The sequence below is a fragment of the Brienomyrus brachyistius genome, chromosome 18 (genome assembly GCF_023856365.1).
Source record: "Brienomyrus brachyistius isolate T26 chromosome 18, BBRACH_0.4, whole genome shotgun sequence".
Classification (NCBI taxonomy): domain Eukaryota; kingdom Metazoa; phylum Chordata; class Actinopteri; order Osteoglossiformes; family Mormyridae; genus Brienomyrus; species Brienomyrus brachyistius.
This window is the reverse complement of record NC_064550.1, coordinates 3,882,350-3,890,274: the sequence shown is the minus strand read 5'-3', so window position 1 is coordinate 3,890,274 and position 7,925 is coordinate 3,882,350. Positions and strand designations below refer to the sequence as shown.

Genomic DNA, 7,925 nt, shown 5'->3' with positions numbered 1-7,925 from the left:
GGTTTAAAAGTTACCACAAGATGATGCTCGTGTACCTCTACACTACAAACAGTTTTAAATTCTGAGTTATTTGTTGCTTTCAATGTCGTCATGTACCGCGCAGTATCATAATACTGAGTAAGGACACAAATTGAATCACAATCTTACAGAAACTATAAATAGGGCTATGCTGTTTAAACTTAAAAATCTTTCAAACAAATCCTTAAATCTTTCGAACAGTTGTTGTTTTAGCTTTAAAATAATCCAGGAAGTGTATTATATTCATCATTAAATCCATCAAATTTTATATAGTTCTGTATCATTGTTGTTTATAATATTTATACGAAATTAAAGGCCGTTTTTATTTGAATAAATAGCTATAGCATTGGAAAAACTGCTGATTTTAGTTGAACTGTGCACTCAGTTCTACAGCCTATTGTCTGCTTATAGCTGATTAAATCCCTGTTATAATAACAAAAAATCACGTCATTTAATGTTCTACTGCTATTGCTGCTTGCATCGATTTTGATTTTTTTTTTTTCGAACTACACTGCGCAGCATTCCTGTATTTACGGTAAAGTTCAAAAAGCTAACGCCCGCAATGTAGCTGCTTACTGGGCTCTGTTTCAGTAAACACTGACGTCACGAAGTCCATACCCTCAGACGCTGTACTGCTCACGTTACATTCCTGCTACTGACTGCAGCACAGAAACCAAACTGCGTAACAATGGTAGGTTATTGTTTTTAAGACAGTTAAAATATATCGGATATGGATTCATCGTAAATTATTGATATACTTTCACAAAATATATTCGTTTTTTGAGTAGAATTACTGGAGAGTTACGATTGGCCTTTCAACGATTGTCCGTCGTTGATTCGGCTAAGCAGTCACTTCCTAACCTGGGTATTAGCTTCCACACGCCCAGTGACTTCTGGATCAGTATACGGGTGTATTGCATGAACACATTACAACTTTAGACTGTTAATTGTAAAGTTTTCATTTTTTAGTCTGTCAAATGTGCAAGCGAGTATTGTATTTTAATTATTAACACCTCGACCTTGGATCGAGGCAAATATGTGTAAATGTTATTGGGTTTGTAAACAGACACATAATCTATTGTTTCTTTTAGCAGTTTACCTAGTTATTTGACTTATCTAAAGATCGGCTGTATTCATTGATTTCATCAGTAGGATTTCGCAAACCACTCGATGACTGACCTTATAGCATTTGTGTTTTATGTAACTATATATTTATCTTTTTTTCCCTCTCTTTTTTGCAGTCTGACTTTTCTGAGGACCAAATTCTTGGTGAGTTTACTAAAACAGTACAATAACGTAGCCGGCAGTGTCTTTTCTGTAAAGATTTGCTTATGTCATTACCAGATGTCCTCACTGTCATTTCATCTGATTCTTTTGCTGTCCTCCATTTCATGCTTATTGACTGCTGTGTCACACAGATTTTTCTTCATGGAATCTCCGAAAGCCTTACTTTCCTTTTAGGTGTTTATATTCTGTTGTACAATTACTTGTTTTTGCAGATTGAAATTAAACCGGATCAAATACACGGTGAGGGTTTTCTGTACCAGTCGTGTTTTGAATAACACCGAAGCATTTAATGCAGTGGCTTACTATATTCTGACCCGCAATTTGGCTTGAATCGTGTGTGTGTGTGTGTCACAAGAGACTGCTGCAAAGGTTTCTTTGGCTGCCGTTAATGTGATTGCATTCGTAATTTTTGTGGCCTATTGAGGTGGCCAGACATCTTGCATGACTTAAAAATTGAAGGCTGATTGTGATAATGCACGGAAACATACACTCTCCCTTTAGTTATTCGGATTAATTCCAAAATACGTTAATCAGGATTAGAATTGTCTTGTACATTATACGGGATACATTCTCGGGTGAACGAGCGGAAGTGTTGAGGAAATCCGGTTATATCGACTTGGTTCATTTCCGCGGCCTATGGTACAGCTGTGGTTTTGGAATTAACATTCGAGTCTCGGATTGTTTGAAACTGGACCGTATGTAGGATAACTACGGTCTGTCCTTTCAAGGGTAATACTTCCTTTTTTGGCGTTAGTTCGGCGTTGATGAATTTCCTTTTACGTTAGTTTGTTCGAGCGCGGACGGTTGACAGATCCGGGGCGCTCCCTCTTAATGCCTTATATGGGCAAAGGAGCTGGAAGCCGAACGGCGACCGACATGCACCGCATTCCAGCGACTGGGACGGGCGCCAAACAGCAATGCACATCCATCGCTTTCCCCTCATTTCCACACCAAGCAAATGTAAATAGATCACAGCCACAGCTGGATTTTTTGACATTGTCATTTAAAAGCTGTTTTCCTTTATATTGAGGGAAAAAAAGCATCAGTCAAACATTGAAACATGCTAATAAAAAGGCATTTTCGGTCTATGCTTGGCATCTGTGTTGTACTGAGCTATGTTGTTGAAGTGATCATTGGATTTTTTCAGTTGATATTGAGAGAAACTTGGCTGTGTTGTTACTAATCCTAGTTGAACGAACATATCTGTTAGTTAAAAGATAGAAAAGCAAGCACACAGTAAGTCGTTAAAAGCAAGTATCTGCTTGGGTGTATCTGGCTTTGGCTGCATTTCAGCTTTCATGAGTCACAATACCTGATGACGCGAAGTTTGTCATTGCGCAGTTCTGTAGCGCAATTAAACATTTATGTGGGGATGATAATGTAACACTACAAAGTATGCTAGTTCTAGGTGGTGGCAGGGCATTAATTAGCTGGGAATTTGGACAACTGAAATAAAACAATTAGTGCATGCATAAGGCTTTGTTTCTAATATGAGTAGGAAGGTTTTCTAAAAGATGCGCATATGTGTCTGTACTCAGAGCAGTTTGTCTCATACTTAAGTGTGATTCCATGCCAAGAACCACTCAGCATAATGTGAGCTTCTTTTTTTCCCAAAAAATGGTCTTTCCTGTCTTCTCAATAGCTTATTCATTTTACTATTTACTACACCAGCTACAGTGAAAGCTATTTATTTGAATAGTAAGTGGTCAGAAATAATACGCAAATAAACAGTAAAACAATAAAAAAGAACAAGAATTTTTGTCTGTTCTCTCAAATGTTACTTGATATCTTGTTGCATAGCTTGAAGACCACTGCTTCTGTCCCCAAATCCATTCTTGGCTGCACCCCAGCCTGTCCATGTATATTTGTTAAATTTCACCACCAATTCACTTAACTTGATTAGTCACATAATTTGATACAGTATTGATTAACCATGCTTGGTATGCATGGTCATGTCAACAAATACATGGTTATATTGGGTGGCTACTGCAAATGCTGGAGTGGTTTTAGGGGAAGTTTTGAAATGGCTGAGCTATATGTTTTTATTTGCGTTGGTTTGTACTTTGAGACATGCTATGTTTGCTTCCATCCCCCCAGTGATGAGAGGTGTTGCTTGCTCTCATTTTCAAACATCACAACCTTGCCATGATGTTGCTTGTCACCTGCTACCAATTTTCTTCACTTTATTCCACTTTGCAGGGGTTTGTGTGAATTTTTGTTTATCCTATGCATATGCTCATCAATTGTCTGTATTTTGCCTATGTTTTTCCTTCAGAGTTCAAGGAGGCATTCTTATTGTTTGACCGGACAGGCGATGGCAAGATTAGCTACAGCCAGTGCGGGGATGTGATGCGTGCGCTAGGCCAGAATCCAGTCAATGCCGAGGTGCTTAAGGTTCTGGGCAACCCCAAAGCTGAGGGTAAGTGTGATCTCTGGTAAAATATTGTAATTTCACATGTGAAGCAAGTTGGTAGGGCTTGATTGGGGGAAAAATGTTATGCATTAAACTACCTTTCCCATCCTCAGAAATGAATCATAAAATGCTGGACTTTGAGCAGTTCCTGCCCATGCTACAAGCCATTGCCAAAAACAAGGACCAGGGCTCCTTTGAGGATATCGTGGAGGGCTTGCGTGTCTTCGACAAGGAGGGCAATGGCACCGTCATGGGGGCAGAGCTGCGGCATGTCCTGACCACACTGGGTAGAATTTTTCATGCTCACAGCTACATGCTTTACTATTTAAAATTGCAAGAAACACCATTATGACTGTTCATTAATGTAGCATGTTGTTAGCTAATATTCATGTAGATAATGCTAACTGTTTACTGTACTATATATATTTTAGGGGAGAAGATGACAGAGGAGGAGGTAGAAACTCTTTTGGCAGGACATGAAGATGCCAATGGTTGCATCAATTATGAAGGTGAAAAATGGGACCGATTGGGAAATAAATCGTTCAGGGATTATGGAAGTACACTGGATTTTGTACCACATTCTTTGTAGAGAACTTATGAAAAGAAATGTAATGAAAGACACATTGCAGTGTGAGATTCCTCAGAAAGGTGTGGAGACTCACTTTTTCACAACTGATTTGAAAGCTTGTATCCACAGGTCAAAATCAGCGAAGAGCAACTTTGTAATGATCAGTGGGTATGTGAGGGGATTGTATGAGGCCTTTGTGTTTTAATGAGTAGTAACATACAGCCAAGTACATGGACAACTTGGTGGGTCACATGTTGAGACACTCTGTAATACAAATGCCTGCTGTGATTATGTGAGTGCTGCTCTAGGCCTCTATGTACATATTCCTGTCCAGAGCGTGGTGTAGCAGAAAAGGTTAGCTTCCCAGGCACTGCTCGTGTGCCAGACCCTGCTGTAATGAGTGTCTCCTGTGTGTGTGTGTGTGTGTGTGTGTGTGTGTGTGTGTGTGTGTGTGTGTGTGTGTGTGTGTGTGTGTGTGTGTGTGTGTGTGTGTGTGTGTGTGTGTTTGAGGGTGTGGCACTGTGTATAACCTGTCATTCCTCTTCTGCAGCCTTCGTTCGTCACATCATGTCGGGCTGAGCGCCGGTATGGGCGTCCTTCCTGGTCCTACCATTGGCACGTATATCAAAAAGGGGTCCCGCCCAGTCCTCCCCATGCATTGCTGCTTCTAGTGATATAGTCACCTCCAAGACAGACTCTTTCATACTTTAATTATGGTTTTCACACAGTGAGCACAGCGATTTGGTGAGATTTAGTGTTGATTCTGTCCTGACTTAAACATTGGACATGTGAACCACGTAGTGCGCCTCATGTTCTGAAGAATTTTGGCCACAATAGGGCTTACCTGGAATCTGCCGTTATACCCAGGGATACACATTAAACACGCAGCTAAACGTTCCGCTTTATAAGGCGATAAGCGCAATAACATCTCGTAACATCACAGATGGATATTTATTTTATGTGAATTTGCTCTGCTTTGCCAATAAATCACTTTGCATTTTAACCTTTATACTGCAAATGAAGTACGTATTCGCTGTGTGAAGGTTAAAATGCATGGTAATTTCTTACAGCACAAATTCATATAAAATAAGTTTGCATCCCTATGTACATGCTGGTGAAGGACTATACGGGGCCCTTTTAGTTAAGAAGGTTCTTTTTCTTCATTTTTTACTCTTCCGTTCCTTTCCAGCAGCCCTTCCTCCTCACCCCCTTGACTGTAGCATGCCCTCTGCACGTGTCTGGGCTCCTCTTCCCAAGGGACACTCTAGCCTTCTGATTTGTTTGTTAGTTTGTTTTGGTCTTTGAGTGGGTTGTGTGGGTGGGGATTGGCAGGTTCAGAAGGATGACTGTTTGGCTGAGAGCTGGGGAGGGTCATGGTAGCTGGACTTTGGGGATATACTTCCAAAACAGAGCGCTTAATAAATGGATTCTTTCTTCAGCACCTGCCTCAGTGGTATCTATATTTTTCTGGCACAAAGATACATTCATTGTCAGCTTTCAGCATCTGAGACTTGTGTGTTCTAGGCCAATGATGTGTATTCATAAAAGGTCATATGATACCGTCTCTCCCCCTCTCTCATAAAACAGACCAGTCAGTTCTTCTACTAACCCTTTTGAATTACAGTGTGTAGTGAGTTCCTTTTTTTACCGGCGTTATTTTTCTTGTGGTGGCTGATAGCTGCTGGGCTTTTTCTTGTAGTTGTCAAGGCCCTTCTCTGCCCTCCCACTTCTTGCAGGTTAAAGAAAACGGGGGGGTAGCTAACGCTAACAGAGCCTTGGTCAATGCCTTGTGTTGTAGCTGAGTAGATTATAGAGCTGATCCCTCTATATGCCGTCTCTACTCCTGTCTCTTGCACAATCCCAGTTTATTCATACTGACAGCCATGTAATCATGAGGGGGGGAATCAGCCCCCAGCTACAGCATCCTGTGCAAGGTTGGCTCCTCCCCAAAATAAGGCTTTTAGAAGGTCATGTGGAAAGCCCACTAGTTTTCCACCAAGAACAGGTATAATTTTTGGGAAGCATTTGACTCCACTGCCACATGTACCCATCAGATACTGACATGCTTAAGCTTTGTGCAATTGGTTGGAAGACTGAGCAAAAACAAGGTATCAGTGAAAATACATGTAAACAGGATGATCTATTAATTCCCTTTGAAGATGTGAATTGGAATGTTGTGTTGATTAAGGCATCTTTGTGCTTTGTATTGTCTGAATGACATTTTTAGAAAATAGGCTTTTTTTTTGTTTATTGTGGAATTTTACATCTTTATTTTCTAATTGTGTGCCTTGCTAGCAAAGCTAGGCATTTTGCCGCAAAAAATATGATGAAAGACTGCCTGATAAATAATTTGGAGGGACACATTTCAAAATGTTGAATCATCATAAAGAGATTGAATGGCAACTATTACTTAGTTATTTTTATGTAAGCTGTGAAATAAATTGTAGTGTACCGTCATTCTTGGTGGAATAATTCCTTAATTGTGCAATAGAGAATGTTTGTTAACATAGTAATTTGTATTTGAGAAACTTTTACTAGTGTTTTTTATTCCATTCTAATAATCTGTTTTGTTTGCAGTAGATGTTTCAGCAGTTAACTACTTTTAAGTGGTTTATATTGGCACGTTTAACTTTTTCCCAGGTGGTGATACTGCCAGTTTTGCTTGGTATAATCATTGTAATAGTAATGCTGCCTAGTCAAAATAACATTTACAAAATCTTAATTTAACATCATTTTAAAATTAGTTGAGTAATAATGATTTTTTAAGGCATCAATTGATTTAGTATTTAAAATTTGAGATGAATTAGTATGTTGGATGCTGCAGTTGGGGCTTCTGCTCATTGACGACAAACACTTGAGCTGAAAGTTCTCTCTCTTTCTCTTTCTTTATCTATCCTGCAGAACTTGTCCGGATGGTCATGAGTGGTTGAAGACCTCACCAGAATTTTTGCTAATTTTATTATTTACATTTTCATTCCCATTGTGAACTTGCAACATTCCTCTAAAGTTACATCCTTTTTTGTTCCTGTTTACTTTTATTTTCAGAAGTGCCTTTATCTGCCTGAGTAGAATCTGCCTGACATTCTCCGCCCATCCTCTGTAATGTCATCACACCACAGACATGTGCAAACAGGAAGCTAAAGTGCAGTCAGAAACTGCAGTACATCTGGTGATTTGTTGCATAGGATGCCGTAGGGCAGCAAGCACTTAGGCCCATCACCTCGCACTAAGCAGCTGTTATAGCAGACAGCCCTGCATCTCATCGGCTAAGACTCATCTCTTCTTTCTGGTTGGTTGACTTGTTTGATGACTTAACCTAATGGACAACTTTAATCAGAATTTTTTTCCTTCCTGTGCCGAGTTGCTCAAATACAATAAACCTGACCAGTTTGACAACTATCTGTGTATCGTTTTGGGTTGGGTTGGTGACATTGGGCCAACTGACATGTAACTGAAAACACTTACTGATATTGCTGTGTCCCTGTTACTTTTCACATAAGGGATGGAAATTGCTGAATCAGTGTGATTCTTTTTAGCACAAAATCAAAATTCTGAATTTATAAGGCATTGCATTTCATTCCATTTACTCCCTTTAAAATAGTCTGACCTTGTTTGTGTGCAAGTATTAAAATGCTTGCT

General features: G+C 39.6%; 1 protein-coding gene across 2 annotated transcripts; it reads left to right on the top strand.

Moving 5' to 3' along the window:
• Positions 1-571: 571 nt before the first annotated feature.
• zgc:153867 (uncharacterized protein LOC337226 homolog) lies at positions 572-7,685 on the top strand. 2 transcript variants are annotated; one of them, XM_048982746.1, is made up of 7 exons: positions 572-709; positions 1,260-1,287; positions 3,581-3,724; positions 3,832-4,005; positions 4,150-4,227; positions 4,837-4,871; positions 7,188-7,685. In XM_048982746.1, the coding sequence occupies exons 1-6, from the start codon at positions 707-709 to the stop codon at positions 4,863-4,865; spliced, it is 456 nt and encodes a 151-aa protein (XP_048838703.1). In that variant the 5' UTR covers positions 572-706; the 3' UTR covers positions 4,866-4,871; positions 7,188-7,685. The 2 variants fall into 2 exon arrangements, with proteins under 2 accessions (XP_048838703.1, XP_048838702.1); XM_048982745.1 differs by lacking the exon at positions 4,837-4,871 and having other exon boundaries at positions 573-709.
• The last annotated feature ends 240 nt before the right edge of the window (positions 7,686-7,925 follow it).